This window comes from Juglans regia, chromosome 14 (genome assembly GCF_001411555.2).
Source record: "Juglans regia cultivar Chandler chromosome 14, Walnut 2.0, whole genome shotgun sequence".
NCBI classification, from domain to species: Eukaryota; Viridiplantae; Streptophyta; class Magnoliopsida; order Fagales; family Juglandaceae; genus Juglans; species Juglans regia.
Window position 1 is genome coordinate 20,929,625 of NC_049914.1, and position 26,817 is coordinate 20,956,441.

Consider the following 26,817-nt stretch of genomic DNA (forward strand, 5'->3'; position numbering starts at 1 on the left):
AAATTTTGTGCATAAATTATGTTTTGTGGTATGATTTTGTTCTGTTCTGAAGATTTTATGTACTCTGATATGATATGATGTGATTTCTAAAAATCTCTGGCATAACATTCTGTTTTTGTTTCTATTCCGTTCTGACCTTACCACGGGTGTAAAACTGTGGCCTCTGTTCGGGTTGGTACCAAATTTTCTGTTTCTGGTACACCCACTTTGGATACAAAGTGGTTTTCTGCGTGGTATTTCCTATGTGCACACTCGGAGCAGCTCCGAGAATGAATAAAGGGAAGATTCACATTCTGTTTCTGCTCAGTTAGCTATCGGGATTTGCACAACTCTACCACAGGGGTTAAACATGGTATTTGTTCTGATATATGATAAGATAAGATGTGATGTTTCAGTTTATGTTATGCCAAAGAGATTTTGATTATGAATGTTTTCGAACTTTCGCTCTGATATTTTTGATAACATGCTCTGACACTGCATTTTGAAAACAATATTCTGACTCTACATTCTGAAAGAAAATATTTCGTTCTGCATTCTGAATTTTGTAAATGCTCATGTTTATACACTAGTATATGTCATCTGCTTACTGAGTTGTTGATAACTCACCCCTTATCTCCAATTATTTTTCAGATAATTTTGATGGTTCAGCTGGAGAACAAGAGTATGAGATTTTAGCAAGGTGTGAGGTCCGTAATGGAATAAGTGTCTGAGGGTACAAGTGTTTATTTGAGAGTCGTAGTTAGAAAACTGTTTTATTTTTTGTTATTTTGATTTGATGAATTAAGGATATTTTCGAGTTTTGGAGAGTTTTTAATTTATGTTATTGAGAATTTATGGTTGTCCCCATGAAGGAACATAGATATTTAGGTTGATTAAATGGATTAATATTTTATGGAGTTTTCTAGATTTTATAGTTGTGTTATGGAAGTTTGATGTTAAGTATTAAGAGCTAATTTTCCGGACCTTCAGGAACGAGGCGTTACAGTTAGGGGTGTAACCGGTCCGGTCCGGTCCGGTTTTGGACAAAATTTAAGACCGAACCGGTATGTACCGGTTTTGTATTTTTCAAAACCGATTACGCCCCGATTACCCTCCTAAACCGGTACCTCCGGTTTTACCGGTTTCCGGTCCGGTCCGGTCCGGTTTTCTCGTTTTTTTTAAATGTAAAAAATATATAATAAAGTATTAATTCTTATTATAAAATGTTATTAATAATTTAATATATATATTATGCTTAAAGCATATGATCAATTAAATTTTCATTTTTAAGATTAAACTTTTATTTTATAAATTATAACAACATTATCTTATATATAATTATATTAATAACATATGATCAAATAAATTACAAATATTCATATTTAAGATAAACATTTTATGTTATTATTTATAAATTATAATATGAAATTTTTTCATATATAATATATAATTATATATATTATATATAAAAATTTAACATATAATTATATATTATATATATAAATATTTTGTATAATATATAAAATTAATTTTTATATTTTTTTTTTCCAACCGGTCCGGTTCGGTCCGGTCCGGTTCCGAAAACTACGGAACCGGAACCGGACCGGAACCGGCCGGTTTTCATAAAATAGGAACCGGTTCCGGACCGGACCGGTTCAAAACCGGACCAACCGGTCCGGTTCGGTCCGGTCCGGACCGGTTTTCCGGTTTCCCGGTTTAAATTTACACCCCTAGTTACAGTAAGGTTGCAAATATGTCATAGTACTAATTCGAGATACCCTTCACTCATAATTAATAAAATTAACAAGTTTATGGACCAACCGATAATTAAATATTCACTAAATAAAAATAAATAAATGTTTACAATTCATAAGTTATTTTTAATATTATAACCATTATCAATATTAATATAGAGAAAATCTATATATTATGTTATTAAATCAGATAGTGTGAAAATAGAAATAATTTAACTATAAAAATTTTATAAAAATAAATATATAAATTGACGTAATTTAATGTGAAATTATTTATATTTTAAAATAGATTTATCGTTTCACATCAAGACATATCATTTTGCAAGTGATGACGACTTGATTTGTTTTCACAAACAATATTATTTCATATAATTATTACAATTTCTCTAAACTCCCAATCAAAATATAAAAAATAATTTAATGTTTTAAAATTTTAAAATAAAAATTATATTAAAAAATTATATTTTAATAATATTTTATTTAATTTTTAATTTTTAATTCATCTTATCTCTAAAAAAAAAAAAAGGAAAAACAAAATTGCCTACGTCTCTTAAAATGGTGCTCAAGGCCCAACAATGTAACTTCTGGACACCTCCCGCACGCACCAGAAATTCAAACCTCCAATTTTCCAAACGGGGAAAGCAGCCATAATAGTGAGTTGAGTAAGAAATCTGGCACTTCCCACAGTTCATCCAATTTGCAAGCCCAACAACCAAAAAGACATGGCGCTAACGCCCGCTCCGCCTGTCCATGACGGGCCGCTTTTCCCGGAGGTCGACATGGGCGCCGAACCATCTGCACCCACGGTCCGAGCCACTGTGGTCCAGGCCTCCACTGTCTTCTACGACACACCCGCCACTCTAGGTCCCTCTTCTATCCTCTCCTTCACTCGTTATTTCTTGGCTTCCTCAAACTGCCTTGCTCTTGTAAGTTAAATGGGAATACTGGATATGGCACACAGAATGTTACTGGAGTTCTAAACCTGAATTTTGTTGGATTTCTATGTAGATAAATTGAGACTCTGGAAAAAGGGAAAAAGAAAAAGCTTTTACTTAATGTAGTCTTAAATTACTGTGTTGCTTGGTTGACATGATCCTTACCCCCTTTTCAGAACTTGATCAGTGGAAGCCACAAAAATTGATAAATATAATTTTCAATTTCCTTTAGTCATTTTCTCTGTATCCTGGGCAATGAATTAAGTGGAGGGTGATTTTGTTTAGCTAATCCTTCATTGTTGGCCATGTATGTTTGAAAGACATTGAATAATTTATCTCTTGCGTGCGAGATAGTGTAAAGTTTCTAGTTGAGATGAAGATGTTTGTAGTGCTAGTGGTGCTAGCTTCAATTTCTGATCGAACTTACAGATAAGGCCGAGAGGTTGCTGGCTGAAGCGGCTGGGCATGGGTCCCAGCTGGTTGTGTTTCCAGAAGCATTTGTGGGTGGTTATCCGCGGGGATCCACTTTCGGTGTTACCATTGGGAATCGAACTGCCAAGGGCAAAGAGGACTTCCGCAGGTATCATGCATCAGCCATCGATGTACCAGGTGAGACTGTGTGTGTGTGTGTGTCCATGTGTCCTGATTGGATGGATTACTTATTTGTTAACACCCGGAAGATGGAATTTCGTAGGCTGCCTGATTCATTTGAATTTTGTTTTGGACTGAAATTGATCTAGAGGAAGTTTGACTTCTGGTAATCACATAACATTTTAAGTAATTATTGGTTCTAATGAATACTATAATTTGATGAAGTGAAGAGAATCTCCTTCTGTTCTTTTTTTGTTTCTGTGAATATCCTATCATGTGATAGAATTGGTCTGAGTACTTTGGTCCAACTTTTTAGTTGTATCTTTCTTTCTTAAGGAAATTTTTATCTCTATTTGTATTTGATGTTAAGAAATGAGAGTAGTAGGAATCCGGTGATAGAAGTATTGGACGTAAGTCTTGTACCCTTATTGTTTTCACCCATGGAGACTCAAAGGTATCATTTCTGATCCATCAAGCCTCATTAGAGTGACCTTTACTACTGACCAAACCCCTCTGGTGGATGAATGCCAGCTTCTTTGGTTCCTGCATATGAATGCTAGGCAATTATTTTGGATCAAACTAGGTCTTTTCGTGTTTTTCACTTGTAATAGAATAATGAATGCAGGTTCTGGGTTGGATTCATAGTAGTTCTGAGTAAGATATAGATCTAAATTTATTTTCAAAATTGCATTAGATTTGGAATGAAATCCTGCCTATGATATTACTAAAGCAAAGTACAAGTTTTTATGAGACCCAGATTCCAATATCTTCTCAACCAGAGAACAAACTAAATTGTGTGCATGGTTTTCTATTTGCTGTGCAAAACAAAATCAGCACACATACACACGCACACTCTGATGCAGGAGCATCTAATCCCAAAGCAAAGAATGCCCCTAGTTTAAGTTATCCAGCTCATAAACTTCTCTTATATTTTTTTTTTTCAATATCATGTGACTTCTAATGAAGTTGGCTGGTTAAGATTTATTTGTTCTATGAAAGATGAAGGGCTATGATTCTGGTTTTAATATAGGCCACCCTTGTGCCTTTAGATGTATCTCACATTCTTTTGGTTAGACCATGGTGATATGACAATGACATGATCCATCACTCTAGAACCAACAATTCCTCATTCTAAACGGGTAAAAAAAACTATACATTGCATCCTCTCAAGCAAGAAGACACTAGTTCCAACTTCCTCTAAACATAATAAGATTAATACTTTCTTGATTGCTGCCAAGTTTGAAGCTAAGAGTCAAGATGTGGGAGTTATGTGTGCATTTGTTTTCAAGGTTGGGAAGGAAGCTTTAGTCTTTAAGTTTGATGATTATGCTCCAAAGATTCTACCGCTATTAGAGCATTGGTATTGGATTTCCTGAATTTTCCCAAAATTTTAGGGAATTAGTCCACTTTTCTAGTTTTGTCAAATACAGTCCGCTTTCAAATTTATGTTATTTTCCATATAACAGTCAAATGTTATTTCTTTATCTTTTTTTTTTTTTTCTAATTGTCATATTTTTCAAATGGTCCTATTTAGTCATGCATTTATGAAAAATATATAGCCAATCATAGGAACTTATAATTTTAAATTTCATATATTGTGTTGTTTTAATCTTAATTGTAATTTTTATGTTGCCCAAAAAAGGAAAAGGGAAAAAAATGTTCACATATAGTGAACTTTACGTAACCGGTCTTTATTTTAATATTTATTTATTTCTAATGGTTCAACACTATCTTTTTGTGATGTTCACAAATTATGTTTGTTATTCTAGTCTTTAGAAAAAGGCAAACTGCATGAAAGAAAAAGGTATTAAAGTGTAACGCCTTGAACCCAAAACTACAAACAGATAGAATCTCATTCATAATTTAGAGTTCGTATTTGCAAAATTTCGAAAAAAGGTTTTTAAGCTATCTCCCAACAAATGAATAAAAATAAACATCAAAAGTTTCACTTCCAAGGTTCAGTCAGAGCAATTAAAATTTAAATATTTACACGACATATAGTCCAAACAAAATTTATTGAAACTAAGGGCTTGTTTGGATTCGCAAGTTATCTCAGCTCATCTCAACTCATCTCAACTCATCTCACTACTATTCATTACTATTCAGCAACTTTAACTCACAAATCTCACTACTATTCACAACTCATCTCATTACTATTCACAATCCATCTCAACTCATCTAAACTCATCTCAAATCATCTCAAATCATCTTCGAATCCAAACATCTCCTAAAAATACGACTACAGTAAGAACTCTCTGTACCCCAAGAGAAAATACAAACTGATGACCATCTAGCCACAAGGCCTCCAACCTCGGTCGGCTATAGCCAAGTCCAATCCGAAGTCTATGAACTCAAAAGCTATAACCTTAAGAGAAATAACCTTCTACTACTCTGAAAGATGAATATGGATATACAGTGGTGAGCTACGACATGCTCAGTAAGTAGCAATTTAATTGGGGTGGGGGAAATGGCAATTTAATTATAAATAAATATTTAAAAATCCCAAATTAAAAGGCACTGAACAATACCAAATTTAACCCAACCAATATGTTTCAACCAAACACATAATTCAAGCCCACATGATAAGAGGGAAATCACCAATATACCACAAAGATCTCATGCCACTAGGACATCATGCCACACGGGCACCAATATACTACAAAGATATCATGCCACAAGGGGCATCAAACATGTCACAAAGGCATTTATATCATGAGCTCAAGAATAAATAGCATGCTCACAAGAGTTCCGAAAATTCATAAACTGCATAAATGTATGTATAGGCATTTCTTCATCCATTCTGACATATTCCATTTACAAAATTTGCTCAGTTCCTCACATTTAATTTCAAAATAGCATAGAAATGTGCACATAGCCAAAGTTTATACAAATTTGAATCACAAGTCCAAAGTGCACAAATTTAAGCAATGGCAACTGAATTTTATCAGAAACCCATTAAAGAGCCACTTACTTGTCTGCTAGTCAAAGTAATAAGCACGATGGTCCTTTAACAACAGTAACTCAGAACCTAATTCAAGACCGATAAAATACATCACTCCTACACTAAAAGAGTTCCCATTTAACTCTTTAAATCAGCATAATCTTTAATAAGAGGAATTTATTCCTTATCCAAGCCTTGAATGAGATTTGCATTAAATTTATTACCTAGAATCAAATCTGGACAGCCCCTGGATATGCTTAAAAAAATTGTTCTCACTAACTATAAAACCCCAAATTTCTAGATTACAAACGCATTGCTGGTCAGCACATAGCCAAGCTTCCATTCCTTTATTGTTCTCAATGTAATAAGGTCTAAACTCAGCCATATAAATAGTTACTTCAACAGTTATTAATTCTAAAAGCCAATTCCTAATAATCTTCTTGAATTTAATATACAAATCATAATGATGTCACTGTCTACATGTCAGGCAACCAGATATACGTTTAAACATTCTACAAACCACTTCCAACCAGCCCATGTAGTGCTCCTCATTACAACCACAAATTGAAATACCAATCACACCAACATTTTAGTATAACCTTGCCAAGCCACTTATTAATTTCTCAGAACGTAAGTTTCTCGTCACCAAAGGCTCTTGGAAGGGTTTAAATTACAAAAGTTAAATCACAATACCCAATTTCTCTTGCAAAACCAGCAATACATACTTTTGGATATAATTCTTTTTTACAAAAATTACCTTTTCAAGCTTGTTTAAACAATTGTAGAAAATGAACAGACTCAAGTCTCAAGCTAGTTTTTTATAGAGAATGAACAATATTAGTGCCCACTGAGATGAAATTTGCCGCAAAATACAACATGGAATAAGTGAATAAATCTGGAGGAGAAATCTTACCAGTGATGATGAAGATTCAAACCCTTCGAGTAGAGCACGATTTTTTCGAGCTTCAATGGTGAGTGTGTGTGTGGAAGAGAGAGAGAGAGAGCTTCATATATGGCAGTTTCTAAGTGGAACGGTGTGAGAAGTTTTTGGGGGGAACATTAGGGTCTCAGAGGAGGGAAAAAAGAAGGATTGATAGAAGAAAAAAAAAAGAAATGTTTGGGGGGGGTGGGGGGGGGCTGGAAGAAGAGAGAGAGAGAGAGTCTTGGGGAAAGGGAAGTTGGGGGGTATTGACAGAATCATCTCTTCCCATAATTTAGTTTGCACAAAATCAGGGATTTATTATTTTAGGCAACTGTTACAATAGTATAGTTTCCTTATATGTAAATTTCCATTATTAGTTTCATTGTACGCTTATATATTTTGTAAAGCAGAACACAAAATCAATATACAGAATTATTCAAACACTTTTTCCCTCTTTCTTAACATGGTATCAGGCTAGGTTACGTTTTCTTGGCATCACCATGGATGAATCCTCCAACCCGTCTCTCCCTTCCCTCCCTTCCCCTTATCTTCTTCATCCCTCAGATTCACCCAGCTTAACCCTTGTCAATGGACTCCTAACCGGCGACAACTATCCCAAATGGCAAAAAGCCATGACCCGAGCCCTCAATGCCAAAAACAAACTCTGTTTTGTTGATGGCACTCTCAAAGCTCCTGAACCTAATACACCCGAGTACACCCGATGGAACCAAACAAAGGATATGGTTCTTACCTGGATCCTCAACTCCATCAGCCCCTCTCTTGCGAATTCTCTTGAATATCACACCAACCCACGTGATGTTTGGCTGGACCTTTCCTCTCGGTTTTGTCATGGCAATAATGCCAGAATCTACCAACTCAAACGGACTCTATCTTCCCTACATCAAACCACAAATTCCATTCATGATTACTATAACCAAATCAAACAAATTTGGGATGAACTTGGTCATCTCAAACAAAGCACTAACCTCACAGCTTTACAGCAGCAAGCCGATGATGAACAGGTGTTCCAGTTCCTCCTCGGTCTCAACGATTCCTTCGCCTCTCTTCGCACTCAAATCTTAGCCATGGATCCACTTCCACCGATCTGCAAAGTCTTCTCTATTTTGTTTCAAGAAGAGCAACAAAGATTGCTCAACGTTAGACCCCCTCAATCGGAAATCATGGCCATGGCTGTTCGATCTAGTGGACGCCCAAAAAACCCTTTCAAGTGCACGGCTTGCGGCAAAGATGGTCATATCCGAGATCGTTGTTGGACTCTCGTCGGTTACCCTCCTGGACGAAACCCGCGACCCAAGACCCAGCCCTCCATTCTCGGACAGCCTCCGTCCAGCGTCAATCAGACCACTGCCGTTTCATCGGCTTCAAGCCCGGTTCCTGGTTTGTCACCGGAGCTCTACCAGAAGCTTCTCGGCTTGCTCGCGCCATCTTCTTCTCCGATTGAGTCATCTGTGAACTTCATTGGTAACCTCTTCTCCCCTCATCTTGATTTTCCTCTCAATCGGCGCCTCCATTGGGTGGTAGACAGTGGCGCGAGCCACCATATCTGCCACCACAAGGAAGCTTTCGCCGATCTCCAACCCCTTGCAACCCCCCATTCGATTCGGCTTCCCACGGGTCAAGATGTGCCTGCCGAGGGTCTCGGCACATGTGTTCTCTCCCCTTCTCTCATTCTCACTCAAGTTTATTTTGTTCCCCTCTTAACCTTCAATCTATTATCTGTTTCCCAAATTGCCCTTCACAATTCTTGCATTATTACTTTCTCTTCTAATAATTGCTTATTTCAGGACCCACAGTCGATGAAGCTGATTGGAGCGGGTGAACTCTGCAATGGGCTTTACGTGTACCGTCCCGACCCACCTGTGATTTTTGCTGCTCAATCTACTGCTAATAAGACCCTATGGCATCAACGTCTAGGTCATCCCTCTAGTTTTATTATTCCTAAAATTTTAGATTCTCCTTGTATTCTTTCTAATTGTGATGTTTGTGCTCGTTCTAAACATACAAGATTACCCTTTCCAATTTTTGCTAATAAAAGTGTTTTTGCTTTTAATCGTATTTTTTGTGATATTTGGGGTGGATATCATACTTCTTCCTTATCTGGAGCACATTATTTTCTCACAATAGTGGATGATTTTTCTCGCACCACTTGGATATATTTAATGCGTTTTAAATCTGAAGCCTACACTCATTTAACGCATTTTTTTGCTCTTGTCAAAACTCAGTTTAACACCAATGTTAAAATTATTAGAACTGATAATGGACAAGAATTTCTCTCTCATCAATTTCAAACTTATCTTCTTGACCACGGCATTATTCACGAACGTACTTGTGTTGAAACTCCTCAACAAAATGGTGTTGCGGAACGTAAACACCGGCACCTTCTTAATGTTGCTCGCAGTCTACGTTTTCAAGCACACTTACCCCTCCCTTTTTGGGGTGATTGTGTTCTTACTGCCGCCTACCTCATCAATCGCACTCTCAGCCGTACTCTTCAAAATAAATCACCTTTTGAGGTTCTCTTCAACAAAATACCCAACTACGATCACCTTCGTGTATTTGGGTGCCTCTGTTATGCTCAAACTCTTCGTACTCACCGTGATAAATTTTCTCCTCGTGCTACTAAATGTGTTTTCCTCGGCTACCCTAGCACTCACAAAGCCTACAAACTCTACAATCTTGATACACGGTCCATTTTCTACTCTCGTGACGTCACCTTTCATGAACAACAATTCCCTTTTCAGAATATTTCAGACTCCTCTTCTTCTTCATCTCAAATCTTCCAATTCCTGAACTCACTTTATCTACTTCTCAAACACCTCTAAATCCTCCTCAAACTCCAGCCTCTTCATCTTCACCTCCTCAAACTCCACCCTCATCACCCCCACCTCCACCTGTCTCTCGTCCTCGCCGCCATACTACCCGGCCTTCCTATCTCCATGATTACATATGTCCCACTTTACACACAGAGCCCACGGCGTCTTCACCTGCTACAACGACTTCAGGTACTGTTCATCCTCTGTCTGCTTTTCTTTCTTACTCTCGCTTTTCCCCCTCACATATTACTTATTTAAATGCTCTCACCTCTTGTGTTGAACCCTCATGCTACTCTGATGCTCTCAAACATTCTCATTGGCGCGAGGCAATGTCTACCGAGCTCCAGGCTCTAGAAGCTAACTCCACTTGGACTCTTGACCATCTTCCACCTGGTAAGAAACCCATTGGCTGTAAATGGGTTTTTAAAACCAAACTCAAAGCTGATGGATCCATTGAGAGATACAAAGCCCGACTGGTTGCCAAGGGCTACACTCAAGTTGAAGGACTTGACTACCATGAAACCTTTGCTCCGGTAGCCAAGATGACCACTGTCCGCTGCTTATTGGCCATTGCTGCTAACAAAAATTGGATCATTCATCAGCTTGATGTCAACAACGCCTTCTTGCACAGTGATCTTGATGAAGAAGTCTACATGATCCCACCCCCTGGCTATTGCACTCAGGGGGAGACCCGTGTTTGTCGCCTCAGAAAATCTCTATATGGCCTCAAGCAAGCCTCCCGCAATTGGTTTTTTAAACTAACTACTGTGCTTCTTGATGCAGGTTTTCGTCAATCTCAGGCTGATCATTCCTTATTCACTCTTATTACTCACACCAGCATCACTATTGTTCTTGTTTATGTTGACGATATCTTAGTTGCTGGCAATGATCTTCCCCAAATTGAGTTTTTCAAGAATCATCTCTTCACTCACTTCAAAACCAAGGATCTTGGCTCTCTAAAATTCTTTCTTGGTCTTGAAGTTGCTCGTTCTTCTGCAGGCATTTTTCTGAATCAGCGAAAATATGCTCTTGATATTCTTTTTGACAGTGGCCAACTTGGTGCCCGGACCGCCTCTTTTCCAATGGAACAACATTTGAAGCTTTCCAATGAAGATGGACCTCTACTTCCTGATCCTAGCATTTATCGTCGTCTAGTTGGTCGTCTCATTTACTTGACCATCACTCGACCTGACATTGTTTATGCCGTCAACATTCTTAGTCAGTTTATGCATGCTCCTCGTATTCCCCATATGACTGCTGCTACGCGTGTTCTCCGCTACATCAAAGGGAGCCCCGGTCAAGGCATTTTTTTCTCCTCTTCCAGTACCACTCAGGTTACAGCTTATACTGATTCTGATTGGGCCAGTTGCCCAACCACCCGTCGCTCCACCACAGGCTATTTCATCCAGCTCGGTACCAGTCCAATCTCGTGGCGCACAAAAAAACAGACTACTGTTGCTCGTTCTTCCGCCGAAGCTGAATACCGTGCTATGGCTGTCACAACCTGTGAACTCACCTGGCTAAAGCAACTCCTCACTGATCTTGGCATTCCTCATCCCGAGCCTTTCCATCTCTACTGTGATAATCAGTCTGCACTTCACATTGCTCACAATCCAGTGTTTCATGAACGTACCAAGCATATTGAGATCGATTGCCACATCATTCGCGACAAAATTCGCTCCGGCCTCATTAAAGCCATTCACACTTCTTCACATGAGCAAATTGCAGATATCTTCACCAAAGCTTTAGGACAAGATCTTTTCCACCATTTCTCATCCAAGTTGGGCATTACGAATCTTCATGCGCCAACTTGAGGGGGAGTATTGACAGAATCATCTCTTCCCATAATTTAGTTTGCACAAAATCAGGGATTTATTATTTTAGGCAACTGTTACAATAGTATAGTTTCCTTATATGTAAATTTCCATTATTAGTTTCATTGTACGCTTATATATTTTGTAAAGCAGAACACAAAATCAATATACAGAATTATTCAAACACTTTTTCCCTCTTTCTTAACAGGGGGGGGGGGTATTTCGGGAATGTGGAAGTTCTTTTTTTGGAGCGTGGGTTGGGTTGTTACAACAGTAGAGAAAAAGCGAGGCCAGCGCACAGAGGTAGGAAGAATTAAATATTCATAAAAAAAATATTAACATTAGCTGCTGCTCTTCCCTAAATTTGGGAAAGCACTGTAGCTCTTCCCTATTATAAGGAATGGATGGGGAAGCTTATATGGGGTCTTTTTGAGCTTTCTATCTAAATTTTAAGGAATATTGGTTTTAGGGACCTAAATGTCAATACTCTCAAGGGGGCTAGTTAATGATGAATCATGAAGTACCACAAGGTTGTTATCCATTGGAGGCATTCAGCATGCTCTTGATTTAGTATCAAGAGTAGCTTTGCCAAATCTGCCATCTTAAAGAATGCCACCTATGCAGTGAGCTGAAATGCTAAGGCAGGTTGAGAAGTTGATTGCCATAGGTTTGGTGTGCGAGAGCAAAAGCCCTTGTGCTATCCCTGCCTTGCTTACACCTAAAAAAGATGGTTCTTGGAGGATGGGTAAATTGAGGAATTGGTCAGTCATATCTTGGGTAACTTGTTGAGGTCCCTTGTTGGAAATCATGTGAAGACATGGGCTTTTGTTATCCCTCAAGCTAAGTTTACTTACAATTCTGTAATTAGAACCATTGAGAAGATATCATCTGAACCATAGCCTATGCCACAACAGCAAACCAGCATCTAGGTGTTCAAGTGTGTTATGGTATCCGTGCATTTGAGAGGTGAAAGGTTTCCTTCAGGAACTTTTCACAAGCTCAAGTGAAGGAAGTTTGGGCCATGTGAAATGTTTAATAAGATTTGTTCTGTTAGAGGACATGATTGTAATTAGTGTAACCTGTGAGGGTATAAATGTCAATTGTATGTAGTGTATATATATGATGGTACATCAATGAATAAAGTAAGTATTTGTCCCATGTGAGAAATGCAATCTGTTCGACAAAAAATTCAACTACCACCGAAACTGCAGCAAGATGTTATTGAAGATGTGCTTCTTGTCAAATAAGTTGAATCAAGTAGAGGCAATGATTATAGGCAGTTATTGGTGAAGTGGTTGGGCAAGCCAGCTAGCGAAAGTGCATGGACAGCTGAAGAGGAGTTCAAGAAAATTGATCCTTAGTTTACTTATCAAAAAAAAGAAAATTGATCTTTAGTTGTATGATGATACAACTATGGCTAAGCAAAAATCCGACTCCGCTCCGGCTTCGCTCCGACTCCGACAACATGTTAGAGTCAGAGTTTTTTTCCCCAAAAAGTTGAAGTCATGACTCCGACTCTGACTTTGCCCTTTGACTTCGAATCCGACTCTGATATTGTACATATATTATAAAAATACATGTATTTTTCTATACATTCATTATATATATATATTTTATATAACTAATAAAATTAGTTAAATTCAATAATAGTATGAGCTAATTATTATAAACATACTTGTACTATAATATAAAAAGACTAAATTGACTGACAATAGTTTATTATATGTAAACATCATACTATTACTACCATGTAATGCTAATGTATAAATATATAATAACATGTAATACTAATGTATAATAACTAAAGTATAATAACATGTAATAGTAATGTATAATAACCAATGTATAAAAACATGTAATGCTAATGTATAATAACACTAGTATAATAACATATAATACTAAGTCTAGTATATAATTAGGTTAGAAATAAGTTAGAAACTAATATAATAGCATGTAATTAAACACTATAGTACAAGTCTATAATAGAAATAAGTTAGACATTAGTATAAAATATTATAATGAGTTAATAACATGTAATACTATAGTATAATAACATGTAACATGTAATTAGACACTAGAAATAATATATAATACTATAGTATAATAACATGTAATTAGACAAGTCTAGTATAAAAATAAATTAGATATTAGTATAGAAATAAGTTTAGAATAATAAGTTAATAACACATAAATTGTAATACTATAGCATAATAATATTTAATTAGACACTAGTGAATTAGTATTTATTAATAATCAATACTAACAATTACATTTAGTGTACTTTCTAGAGTAATGGGTAAGAGTTATATCATGATATAATTAAAATTAAAATTTTTACAAAAAGGATTTGTTCGTTAATATGCTTTCAGTAAGTATAGTTATTAATTTGATCATTTTCATAATCTGTTAATCATATAGGTACAATTTAAAAATCTAATTAATTAATAATCTATGAGTATATCCTATAAATATGCTTACTAATCTTAACATATTAGCTATGGACCATACTTGTTTGTATGATGTAATTTAATTTTTGAGTTATAACTCAAGAGCATATGGCCCTTGAAGTCCAGAACATGTTATATACATATTAATTATAATATAGTTACAACTTATTTCATGTATTGTTTATACTTTAAACCCTTATTTAGTTTGTTCTACAAGCCTAGCCCCTATATAGTTTGTTCTATAAGCCCAGCCCTTATATAGTTATAGACTATGTGGTGCCTACTACCCTTATGTAACCTATGGTGCCGTTTTGCATCTTTGTTCTAAATAAACCCTAAAACATCGCACTCTCACTTTCTCAATTTCAAGCCGCCGTTCTTTTCTCTTTTATCTCTTGGTGCTGCCCTGCTTGCCACCAAAAGCCCCTAAATTTATCTAAAGCATCCCCTTGTCGTCGTTTCCTCATTTGTTGAAGACGATAGTCTCTAGATTCCTCAAGCCCTGTGTATCTCAGTTTCTTTATGTTATTCTCGGCGCTTCCTTTGGTTTTTCTTGGCACTTCATTCTTAGATGTACCTGGAGAGCAAGGATCGATTTCGAAGGAGCTTCAAGCTTGAGTATAAAGTTTAATGTAGAACACTATATCTTCGATTTCGTTTATATTGTAGATCTGTTCTCTATTTGCGACAAAATGCAAGTTTGTCCCGATCGATTGCTTCTTGTAACTTTTTAAATATTTTTTTGGATTTTGATTGGGTTTTGATCTTTCTTTTTTTCATCATCAAAAGCGAGTTACGATATATAAATCCGACTTCGCTGCGATAAATGGGAGTCAGAGTTTGGAGTCAAACTCTAACAAAGTCAGAGTCGGAGTCGGATTTAGGGGATACCGACTCTGATTCAGTCAATGCTCACCCCTAGATACAACCAAGGTTTTTGTGTCAAAACCAAGTCCTAATAAATCTGTAGGGATTAATGCAGCACATTAGCTAACCCAAGATATGTCTTTTATTACTATGTTAAATGCTTTTTTATTATGTCTTTTGTATTCTTAACAAGGCCACTTGACTATTTTGTGACTTTTAATGAAATTGGGTGGTTAAAATTGTTCTATGAAAGATGAAGGGCAATGATTGTAGAGCTTATAAAGGATAAAGGCATCCTTAGCTGGGACAAGGTTTGCCTCCCAAGGGTAGGGTTGGAAATTCAAAACTTGCGAGTGTTCAATAGAGCTCTCTCTTAGGGAAGTGGTTGTGATATCACCAAGAGAGGGAGGCTTTGTGGAAAGCTGTGATTTGATTCCAGCATGGGAGCACTTATTGTTTGGGGGGGGGTGTTGTTCTAAGGAAGTACATGGGCCATATTGAGTGGGGTTGTGGAAATATATTAGAAGAGTATGGGGGGAGGGTTTCTCCAGATATCTAAGATTTCTGGTGAAAAATGGTTCCAGGATCAGGTTTTGGCATGACTTGTGGTGTGGAGATAAGGCCCTCAAAGAAGCGTTCCCTACAGTTTATAGGTTCCCACATGAGTGCGATGCTTCGTTGGCTGATGTATTGCTTGTCTCTGGTGGTGCTCTTCGTGGAATGTCAACTTTCTTAGGGCAGCCCATGATTGGGAAGTTCGTTCCATTGCAGAATTCTTCAACTTCTTGTACTCTATAGCAGCATGAACAAAATGAGGCACACAAGATGCTCTGGAGTCCTTCTGAGAGAGGAAAATTCTCATTACGTTCATTCTATGAGGTTATCACCTCTCAAAATAGTATTTCCTTCCCTTGGAGGAGCATTTGGAGGAGTAAGGCTTCACTCAAGGCTGCTATTTCGCATGGACAACTTCTTTAGGGAAGATCTTAACTATGGACAACTTAAGGAAACACCGGATCATAGTAGTGGATTGGGGCTGTATGTACAAAAAGGTGGAGAAACAGTGGATCACATGCCACTTCACTGCAAGGTTGCAAGCGCCTTGCAGAATGATTTCTTCCGGAGAGTTGGGTTAGCATGGGTAATGTCCAAAAGGGTGGTTGATCTTCTTGCAAATTGGTGGAGAGGTTTATATGGCAATCTCCAAGTCGCAACAATGTGGAAGATGGTCTGCATATGCTTACTGTGGTGTATTTGGAGGGAAAGAAATGATAGGAATTTCCAAGATCAAGAACGGTCTTTGGATGAACTTACAAGTCTCTTTATCGGTACCTTGTTTTTATGGGCAATAGTTATAGATTTCAATGGGCTATGTCGCCATGATTTTCTTGTACCTGTATCTGTTTCTAATCATTACCTGGGTGCTTTCTCTTGTATACATCCCTTATACTTGGGCTAGGGCTACTAATCATTTATCAATAAAGCTTTTGTTTGCCTATTAAAAAAGTATATTATAAATAGCTTCTTTGAGTCATTGCATGGGACTATTTCTTCCCTAATAGAAGAAATTTCAGATTTTGATTTCTCGTACTCTTTGAAGCCTATAATGCAATACTTTTATCATTCCTAGAGTTAGTTCTACCTTCTCTATATTATAACCTTTTTTATTGTTGGAATTTCTTCTTATTGTAAGCCTCACTGCACACATAGAGACACACATGCACGCACACATTTCCGCGCACCCATATTTGCAAAGATTTGATTTTGGTCAGTACCACAACCCGAAGAATTCAGGTCTTGTATGGAATGTGTGAGTAGCGAGTAGTTCAAATGGACACTATTAAGTAGCAACATATCTATTAAATGAAAATAAATATAATAAGCATAAGTTGTTTGCTGATTTCATTGTTGATACTCTTTGGAGGCTTAAGTTTTATTTGTCATATCTGTATAGTTATTCACAAATTTCACTGATTTGTTTGATACAATGCAGGTCCTGAAGTTGACCTTTTGGCAGCAATGGCTGGAAAGTATAAGGTGCATTTGGTAATGGGTGTGATAGAGAGAGATGGATATACACTCTACTGTACTGTTCTATTCTTTGATTCTCAAGGTGGTTACCTGGGAAAGCACAGGAAGGTTATGCCAACAGCATTGGAGCGTATCATCTGGGGATTTGGAGATGGATCGACAATTCCAGTTTTTAGCACTCAAATCGGAAAAATAGGAGCTGCCATTTGTTGGGAAAACAGAATGCCACTTCTAAGGACAGCCATGTATGCTAAAGGTTTGTAGCAAAGAACAATAATATGAATATTTTGTCACATTTTTCAAGCTTCTTTTTCATCATTTTTTTATCTTATAGGTTGGTAACCGATAGCTGGTTTGATTGTTTATTTACGATGATGCTAATATAGAGAGATTGATTGATATGAGGCCTGTAGCAACCACAGAATTTCAAGAAAGTATTAGCCACCTTGTTGATGCAATTACTGGCTATGCTGTGTTTGGACTCATGTGCGTTCACATATGCATGTGGTTGGGTGTGTGCATTTGTTGGATTTAACCAGATCCCAGGTGTTCAAGTACTTCGGACATAAATATTTTTAGAACGTCACATTGCTGGGGCTCAAATTTGCTGCATGCTTGGGTTGTTCAACTTTGGAGACCACCATTGTTCTGCCCGGGTCCACGTGGGCAATAGTGCAACCTTCATTTGCCTTCTCCAATCTTGGCTCTTTTTTGGTCAAATATTAATAGCTCTCAGGCTAGTTCTATCCTATTTAAGTGTATTACCAGATATATGTTGTTAAATCATGTGCTCCAGCTCCTTGTAATTTCTTCTTGATGATTGAATGCCATCTGAAGCAAATTTTTGTGGAAAATGTTGAATCTGAAAGTAGGTATTCGTACTGTATGATGTTTTTTCTCTGTGGACATTATATCATCCTTGTCTTGTTGCGTGATATTTAGTTTTAGACATCTTTATGTTTAGGTTTAATACGTAACACTTTGTTTTCTAGGCATTGAAATATATTGTGCACCTACGGCTGATGCCAGGCCCATATGGCAATCGTCAATGACCCATGTTGCCCTTGAGGGTGGATGTTTTGTTTTATCTGCCAACCAATTCTGTCGAAGGAAAGATTACCCCCCTCCTCCAGAGTATGTATTTTCAGGAACAGAGGAGGAGCTCATACCAGATTCTGTTGTCTGTGCTGGAGGCAGTGTCATTATATCGCCATCAGGGTCTGTTCTGGCAGGACCCAATTATGATGGGGAGGCACTCATCTCAGCAGATCTAGGTATGTCACTGTTGTATGTGCTTTCCTCAAACTTTCCTTCTTGTGTTGTTCATAAGAGTTCACACCATCACTCAATAAATAACATTTAGGGTCCTGATTTAAAAATTGTCGAACTGTTTCAAGAGTAAAAAATACTGTTGCCTAAGAATCTCTCTCTCTGTATCCATCTTCTTAGTTTAGGAGTGATAGAAAGGATGCCAAGTGAAAGAGACGGAGAGAAACCATCTAGGACAGATTCTATCCCCAAGTGTTAGGATGCAACGATAAGACCTAAAGAAGCCATCTGGACTGGATGCTATACTTTGTTCTTTCTTTCTTTTTTCTCCTTTTGTCAGTACTCTCACCTTTTGCAGAGGGTAAAATTAATTGGGACTGTGGTATAAGAATTTCAGGCTCTTCTCCAAAATAATATCTCTATTTCTTGTAAGCATGGCATCTACATGATTTGTTTTTCCCGTTTTAAGAAGCATATTCTCAGAAAACATTGGAGGTGAATCCTATTCAAGTTCGTGTGCCCATAAGTGCATGCATGTGTGCAAGTTTTGTAGTTTAAATATTATTTTAGTTGAAAATATAATACTATGGAATGATTGAAAACAATTATTTTCCAAGCAACCTGCTTTTAAAAGATGATGGTTAGTTCATCAGTGTTTGAGCAAGTTGCGTGCTTTTTTGCAGCCATTCCAATTCTTCTTGGTTTTTCATTTAGAAAACAGTAAACCTCTGAAATATCAACCTTAGAGTTGGACGGTGCAGTGACCAATGTTGACATTATTATCCTTGGCGAAGCACACCATCGTTCATCTTGGCCCCGTTTGAATTCAGATATGAGTTGAGATGGTTTTAAATGAGTTAAATAAAATATTGTTAGAATATTATTTTTAATATTATTATTATTTTAGAATTTAAAAAAGTTGAATTGTTTATTATATTTTGTGTTAGAATTTGATAAAGTTATAATTATGAGATGAGTTGATGAGTTGAGGTGAATTTCGAATCTAAACGGGACCATAATCTTAATGGAAATTCTTATGGTTTAAACTTTTTTAATCTGATTTACGCAATCTTTTTTGGTAAAAATATTAGCTGTTGAAAATTCAATCTGTCTTTGCAATTAATTTCTCTCTGACTTTGTGCCCCCTTTCCTGTTGTCCCTTTTATAGTCTTGCGTCTCCTTTTTCTTTTCTTTTTTTGTCCATGTATAGTTGTAATGTTATATTAACTTGGTCTGGACAGAGCATACCACACCCAGAAAAGTGCAGTTCTGTTTTTTTTTTCTTCTTTGTTGGTACATATAGTTGTGCAAAAGGTTAAGGGACTTAGCTCTGATTTTAATGGAATGGCCAAAAAAAAAAACGATGCAGATCTTGGAGAAATAGCACGGGCAAAATTTGATTTTGATGTGGTTGGACACTATTCAAGGCCAGAAGTGCTAAGCTTGATTGTGAGGGACCATCCAACAAAACCGGTTACTTTCACATCAGCATCAGAGGAAACTGAAGGCGGTCACAAGTAATTACAATGTTCACCAGCCAGCATTAATGGTACTTCTGCAAAATATGGGCCTTGTCATAAATAATAGGAAGGGCACTGGTAATGACACCCTCTTTATTACCGTTTGCAGATGTATATGTTCAATGCTGTTGTATCTTCCTGCACAGACATGTCTTCCTTGCATAGCATAAGTTACTCTGTTGGTACAAATCAATATCGTTGTTATTCAATAATTACCAACAAATAATATATGGTTTTACTTCCTGTAACGTTAACAACATGTACCACTTTTCAAAACTTAAACCCAGAACCTATTTAGTTTGATTTCTCTTTTTCTTTTACTTGGGTTCTTTTTTATTATTATTATAAGAGAACTGTTACAGACACAAATAGATTACATAAATTAAACCCACAAATTGATGTGGCTTCATGAAATCCGTTAGATATACTTTATGATAAAAATAATTTTATAATCTGACGTATCATATCAAGTTTTATCAGTTTGTATATTTACTTTCGTGTAATTACTTTATGGTTAAAGTATTTTTCTTATTATAATTTATACTTGGATGGAAGAATGCAATTTTGCAGCATATGCATGCTTGGATATCTTTGTCTAAATTTGGACTCATTCATATGTGATTCTATTCCAACGTCCCTTCATGCAGTTTTCATATAAATGACAACTTGTCAGAACTCAGAAGCACTCTGCCTTAACCCCCCCCCGTACACAATTTCACCATCTTTGGTAAATTTTCATGGAACAGATTCTGCTCCAGATCTGAATTGATGTTTGCTTTGGTGAAGGTTAATCCTTTGTGTCTGACAGAGACTGTCCATGCCATTGTGAAAAATTATTGTTTGCTTTCGTTGAGGTTACTTTGCTTTGTGAGGGAACAAAACCAGGCAGATGATAAACATGTCAATCTATCCCACAACTCATTTATGGTTTTCAATATTATGAAGGTACTTAGAGAACATTGTGTAGTGATAATGAGTGGAAGGTTTGGTGTTCATGGCTCCTCAACAAACGAAACAAGCTGCATGCATCAAGCCATAATTATTTGCAACTCCGAGTTATTAAAGTGCCAAGATAAACTTTTAAAGCGTCCAACTCATAATTATTCGCAACCCGAGTGGAGTCAATTGTTAGAGCGGTGCTATTCTACTGTCTGCAGGTGCCTGTTCATTGTGCCACCTAGTGCAAATTGTACTTTTCTTTTCTTTTTGACTTTTTATTTCAAACATTTTTTAAACATGTTTAAATATTTTTAAAAAATACAAATACATTAATAGTCATTTCCTTAATTATTAAGAAAAAAAATTAAATGCATAAACGGTTAAAATGTAGGAGCAAATTGAAGAGGTATAATAGCATTATTCCAAGAATTAATACAATAACATCGAGGGAGAGGTAGATGGTGTCAAATTTCGAGTTGAATGATGGAAATAACCCGAGATAAGTTGAATCTAGGCAAAGGTGTATTCACATTTCCCACCACTGAATAAAGAGAACTTCCAAAGGGTGAAGAAGACCCCTACCCCCATTAATTAGTGCAAGACATTGACAAGTCGAAGAGGGACAGTAACGCCAGGGGGTAATGTAAAAGAAAAAGGGGACATTCATGCACAGAGAGATCTTTCCTTGCACGCATTTTGTCTGGGCATAGCCAAGCTCTAGGCTAACATGTTGCCCACCTTAATTTGTTTTGGCTGAATGCTGAGTGTGAGTGCATGTAGATAGAGCCAAATGATCTCACCTCATCACTTGCATCCAAACTCCAGCATGTCATTCAATCATCTCGACCTTCTTCTCTCTATTCAAACAATGAATGCAATATTTATTTAAACACACGAATAAAATTATATTTGCTGTCATCAAATTATCAAACATCCCCTACTTTGTACTCCAAACTATTAAATCTAGCAAACCTTTTGTACTCACCATTAAGATGCGACCATCAAAATTTATTTATTTATTTATTTTCTTCTTCAAAACTGAGAGTAACTTCCATTAATCAAAAGAGGTACATAGTACAAAGCACACAGACTGAAAGTAAATAAAGCGGAAATTAAAAATGAAATTTACAAAGGTGCACTAGGCGGATCCTTCTCACTATAGAAGTTCAAAAAACATTATGGGATCTTGATACTGGGTATATCTCCAAACATCAAGTTTGCAGATGTCCATTGCGCAATGGAATGCACACATTGGTTCTGAGTCCGATGAATTTTAACTGCTCTCCAGGCTTCAAACTTGTTAAGCAGCATCCTTGCATCTCTGATCAGGCCTTCACCTATTTTTCATTCATTTTAATAGTAAGTAGTGTGTTAGTTTTTGGTAGTTTGAGGATGCAATATTTCAGTTCTAATAATTTGAGATGAAAATGCGACTAGTAGTTCGAGAGTGCGAATTATATATATATTTTTCCTTAAAAAATGTTTTTTTTTTTTAAATAGAAGAAATACCTGAACGAATTTATGAGAATAAGCTCACATGCATGAATGAATATACAAAATTAAGAAGGAAAAAGAAGATCCTCTTTTTTTTTTTTTTTTTATGGCAAGTTAGGCAGAGAAGATATCATTGGAAAGTTAGGCATACAAGATAACATAAACATTGGATTCAATAAATAACTTACACAAAATCCAAAAATGGTTAGCTTGCCCCTATCCCTAAAACCCAAGAATATATACATTTCTAACCAAATGTTAGGCTGGCTCCATGTTAGGGTATCTGGCAGATGCTATCATTTTAATCAAACTGTATATGATCCAAATAGACTCTGCCAATGCCTCTTGCAGATGCTATCATTGAATCAAAATTATATATGACCATTCAATATGGGCATCATGTGGACTCCAAACATTGAACAGATCTCATGAAATTTGAAGGATCAAGGTGCCAAAATTCTACTTCTAACTAGGCAAAAAAGAATAACTTCTTCCAAGATGTACTCATGGAAGAAGATCTACTTTTCTCTCCTTGAATCAAACTATCTATAGATGCTCTTGGGAAGCCGAGATAATCATTGTTTCCCTTCATTTAACTTTGGTTTGATCCTTTTAGTAATTCTTCTTACCATTAAAATGAAACTAAAACCTCTTTTACACATAAAGATAGATGGCTTTAGCCAACATTGAATTAAAATGGTTTGAATTCAGATTTTCCTCAGCTCAAGATTACACAGAACCATCTATAAGTGAAAACTTACTGCAAAATTCAGGTACTCTTGGCCTATAGCAGGCTTTGTACAGAAAAATTATACTGGACCCGTACAACTTTGTATGAGGTCCTATTTACATTTTCGCTTTCTATATATCGGCGACTCGTCGGCACAAACATATGGGGCATCAGGATGCTTTGAACACTTCAAGAACATGCAAGCAATGCATAGGTCAGGGGAAGAACATGACAAGGGAAAATGTTTTGTTATATTGAACTAGTTTAAGTCTGAAATTTGCCTCTTGTTCCTGCGACCTTAGGCATCAAATCCTCTCCCTGTAACACCATTGAACTTTCCCAGGCATCATTGCTTGGAGCTTGCAAAGCCAAGAATTCACCCCACTGCCTGGGTGGACTATCAAAGCTTTGGACCAAGGCTATTCTTGGACCAGATAAAATACGATCACTAAGACCCTTAATAGAGACATCCCTGCCATTTTCATCATCATCATCTAGTGTTCGAGCTCGTGAAAGCACCTCAGATAATCTTTCCTGATCGAACCCATTTGAATTTTCCTGAATTTTAGGACCTAAGTCCCGATTTGTACCATTGGAAGTTCCCCTGTTTAAGCAAATGCTTCCCCATTGAATCTTCTCGGAGAGAGACCTCCTCCCTTTTGATTCTTTATCGACTGAAACCTTTCTTGAATCATCTTGAGCATCATCTCCGCGAACATAACCCCATTTGTAGCTCTTGTTGGTATTGTCCATGTTCAATTCAATGGAATGAAGATCACTTTCAGCCGAGTCATCTCCTTCACAGTAACCTTCTCCATCTGCCACTTCACCTTCATCCTCTTCTTTCTCCACGTTTTGGGATGACCCAAAATTAATCCTTTTCAAGTACGCCTCAAGCTCTTTGATCTTTTCGAACTTTGGAGACCCATCACCGTTTTCTTTACCTAGTTTGGTTCTCAAGTAGGCCTCAAGCTCATTTCTGAGCTTATCCACAGCTGCATTCTTCTCCTCAAACTGATACTTGGCTTCTGAAAGCTTCATCTGGACTCTCTCTTCACGCAATACATCAGCCAGCTGAAGCATTTCCCTTTCCTTTTCCACTTCTTCCCGAGCTTTAGCCGATTCTTTCTTTAGTTCTTCTACTTGTGCCCTGTCTTCACCCATGCCTCTGGCTAACTCATCACAAACTTGCTCCAAAATCTCCTTTGCTCTCTTCTCCCTCTCAAGCTCCTTCATTGACTTTGACAGGGATGCCTTTGTATCTGCAAGTTCTTTACCAAGCTTCTTGTTCAATCTCTCTGTTTGTCTTCTTAGCTTCTTCTCAACCTCAAGTTCTTCTGCTAGGCATGCTACGGCATCACGAATCCTTTCTCGTTCTTTGATTTTCCAAGCTGCCTTTTCTCCCGCAAAATGTTTCATGAGGTACTCAATCTCTTTGCTGTTAGACCTTTGCTCCCGGATCAATTGGTCCACCTGGCTGCGAGCGCGATCAAGCTCAATGCGCAGGGCTGAGACAACTGATCTACCTGATGAATGCTGCTCTTGAAGGCCCCAAACATGATTCAGAACTTTTAGAAGCTCCTTGGATGTTGTTAGGCCATTACTGACCTCCTTCAAACGGGTCTTGATTTCAGTCAAACCTCTGCGATGAATCTTGCCCAAGGAATGACTTTCAATCTGCATTTGTGAAGCATATCCTTCTTACTACCAAAACTTATCAAGAGTCGATATACGTCATTCTCTAACAAACACAGCTAATGGACTTGAATGCAAGCTCAAACATATAATGTTTCTCTCCAATGAAATATGCGTATGCACATAAATAATTACAAACGTAGGCACAAACTTAGAATGGACATGTCAAATACTAGAGAGAAAAAAACAAACAGAAAATTAAAGGCAGAAGACTTGATGATGAGTTTTCAAGAGCCTTCTGTGGAACTTTCAAGACGTGATTTCCGTTATTTCAAAAGCTTTAAAAATCGAAACGGTGGTGTTTAACATTTTTTGGATCACTTTTTTCTCACGTCTTCAGAAACAAGTGAAAATGACAGAAAACTAGCTAATGGACCACTCACTGTGAGGAAAAAGTTGTGTGTATGGCCGACTTTGGAAAATGACTCCAAACACGATATCTATGTCACTATCATATTATATTTTTCTCTTCTTTTTTTTTTCTGAAAAGCTTTTTCATGTGACTCCCCGCATGCGATAAATGAACAGCATTGGCCTACCTCCACCAAACCAGCACTGCTAATGGAGTCCAGCGCTCCCAAACAATACTCAGTCAACTGCGGCTTGTGAGAAATGGCTGATATTCTTCTCTGGTGACTGCCACCACCTCCAGATCGCTCCATTCTCTGCATAATATACAAAAAACAAAAAAAAATAGACAAATACAAGTCACTTCGACGTTATAATCACTGAATATACAACTTTCCCAACTAAAAAAACACTAATGCTGTGTACATGATCCGATTCAATGGTAGAGAAAGGACTATTTTGAGTGTTGGAAATCCCAATGCCAATGCCAATGCCTGAATCTAAAACCCAAGTCCAAAAGTAATAGAAAACCCACCTCTGAAATGGGACTACGACATGGATCTGACAAATGGCGGGACAATTTAGGCTCTTTCTGTCGGCTTGAAAGTTCTTTCTTTTGATCCTTCAGTGCCTCTGAGCCTTTCTTCACGGGCAGCGAAGGGACCTCGTTGATTTCCCATAATGTCGCAGCCAGTTTCCGCGCAGACACCGACAGTAGGTCCTTCCCTCTACTACCGAGAACGCCACCTTTAGAAGTCGGACGCTTGGGAAATTCATCGTTCTCCATCGCCAAAGAAGGCGATCTAACGCTTGTCTTCCACGTCGGGACCTGAGTGCTCGAACCGCCCCGCTTTCCGACCAGAATTGCACGCTTGAACCGGTACTTACGGACCAACGAAGAAGACGAAGAAGATGAACAGCCTCTCTTTCTGATCTTGCTCACACTCCCTGTCCTTGCTTCCAAGTTGTTGTGGTTTTGCCAAGACATTGTATGTTAAAGGTTCATAAAACCCAAAAAAAAGATAGTACACCAGAGTTGTCGCTAAGAATCTTGAAGACCCAATTCTGGGATTTTCAAGCCTTTCAAGATTTGGGTTGGTGCTAAAGTCTTCATGAGGGGCACAAGAAGCTGATCCTCTTTTTTATTTTATTTATGGCAAGTATTGGGGGACTGTTGTCCTAGAGTTTAGCAAAGAAAAGTGGGTGTCAAAGATTCTGGTTGTGGGAGCATTTGACAGTCTTTAAAGATCTAAGGGGACCTAGAAAGTGCGTGGGAGAGAGACCTGTCAAAAAAGATGGAGAATTTGGAATGGAGGTTTTGATTGAAGGAAATCAAAGGGACTTCGATTACCCTCCCCCCCACCTTTGGCTGCCCTTTGCTTTGTTTCAGAAATCTTGAGAGGGAAAGAGAGATGAAAAGCAGAGTTAATAAGAGAGAGAGAGAGAGAGAGAGAGAGAGAGAGAGAGGGGTTGGAAATGCTAGCCTACATATGTTCGATGTTGTCGGGTTGGGTTTGGTTGTGTTTGGTTAAAAAGAAAGATAAGAGGACGTGGCCGACACGTGAGCCTAAGTGCATTCAATCAGGGACGTGCATGTGCATGTGAATCGAATGGAATGGACGGTCAGAATCTTGACTAGGTTCTTGGTACAGTTCATTTTCTTTAATTTAAATACAGTTAATTTAATACATTTTTAAGTAATTCTAT

At 37.4% G+C, this 26,817-nt stretch overlaps 3 protein-coding genes across 3 annotated transcripts; 2 read left to right on the forward strand and 1 right to left on the reverse strand.

The window, feature by feature from the left end:
• The first annotated feature begins 2,309 nt into the window (after positions 1 to 2,309).
• Positions 2,310 to 20,224, forward strand: LOC108998953 (bifunctional nitrilase/nitrile hydratase NIT4A). The gene is made up of 5 exons (XM_018975724.2): positions 2,310 to 2,597; positions 3,098 to 3,277; positions 17,078 to 17,371; positions 18,108 to 18,389; positions 19,754 to 20,224. Exons 1-5 carry the CDS (start codon positions 2,456 to 2,458, stop codon positions 19,903 to 19,905), a joined length of 1,050 nt encoding a protein of 349 aa, XP_018831269.1. The 5' UTR covers positions 2,310 to 2,455; the 3' UTR covers positions 19,906 to 20,224.
• LOC108998954 lies at positions 7,373 to 9,017 on the forward strand. The gene is made up of 2 exons (XM_018975726.2): positions 7,373 to 8,604; positions 8,928 to 9,017. The coding sequence occupies exons 1-2, from the start codon at positions 7,623 to 7,625 to the stop codon at positions 8,960 to 8,962; spliced, it is 1,017 nt and encodes a 338-aa protein (XP_018831271.2). The 5' UTR covers positions 7,373 to 7,622; the 3' UTR covers positions 8,963 to 9,017.
• Positions 20,225 to 22,996: 2,772 nt separating the features above from the next.
• On the reverse strand, positions 22,997 to 26,568 carry LOC108998960 (uncharacterized protein At5g41620-like). Its single transcript, XM_018975734.2, has 3 exons — positions 25,646 to 26,568; positions 25,302 to 25,427; positions 22,997 to 24,744 (listed from the first exon to the last, which is right to left on the reverse strand). The coding sequence occupies exons 1-3, from the start codon at positions 26,096 to 26,098 to the stop codon at positions 23,332 to 23,334; spliced, it is 1,992 nt and encodes a 663-aa protein (XP_018831279.1). The 5' UTR covers positions 26,099 to 26,568; the 3' UTR covers positions 22,997 to 23,331.
• Between the last annotated feature and the right edge of the window lie 249 nt (positions 26,569 to 26,817).

What these genes read in the sequence shown, in the direction of transcription:
- LOC108998953 (XM_018975724.2), top strand. Translation starts at nt 2,456, where the DNA reads ATGGCGCTAACGCCCGCTCCGCCTGTCCATGACGGGCCGCTTTTCCCG. An exon ending in CGACACACCCGCCACTCTAG is followed by an intron (nt 2,598 to 3,097) that starts GTCCCTCTTCTA and finishes TCGAACTTACAG; the next exon opens with ATAAGGCCGAGAGGTTGCTG. An exon ending in ACTCATCTCAGCAGATCTAG is followed by an intron (nt 18,390 to 19,753) that starts GTATGTCACTGT and finishes AAAACGATGCAG; the next exon opens with ATCTTGGAGAAATAGCACGG.
- LOC108998954 (XM_018975726.2), top strand. Translation starts at nt 7,623, where the DNA reads ATGGATGAATCCTCCAACCCGTCTCTCCCTTCCCTCCCTTCCCCTTAT. An exon ending in GTCATCTGTGAACTTCATTG is followed by an intron (nt 8,605 to 8,927) that starts GTAACCTCTTCT and finishes TGCTTATTTCAG; the next exon opens with GACCCACAGTCGATGAAGCT.
- LOC108998960 (XM_018975734.2), bottom strand. Translation starts at nt 26,098, where the DNA reads ATGTCTTGGCAAAACCACAACAACTTGGAAGCAAGGACAGGGAGTGTG. An exon ending in GTCGTAGTCCCATTTCAGAG is followed by an intron (nt 25,428 to 25,645) that starts GTGGGTTTTCTA and finishes TATATTATGCAG; the next exon opens with AGAATGGAGCGATCTGGAGG. An exon ending in GCAGTGCTGGTTTGGTGGAG is followed by an intron (nt 24,745 to 25,301) that starts GTAGGCCAATGC and finishes TCACAAATGCAG; the next exon opens with ATTGAAAGTCATTCCTTGGG.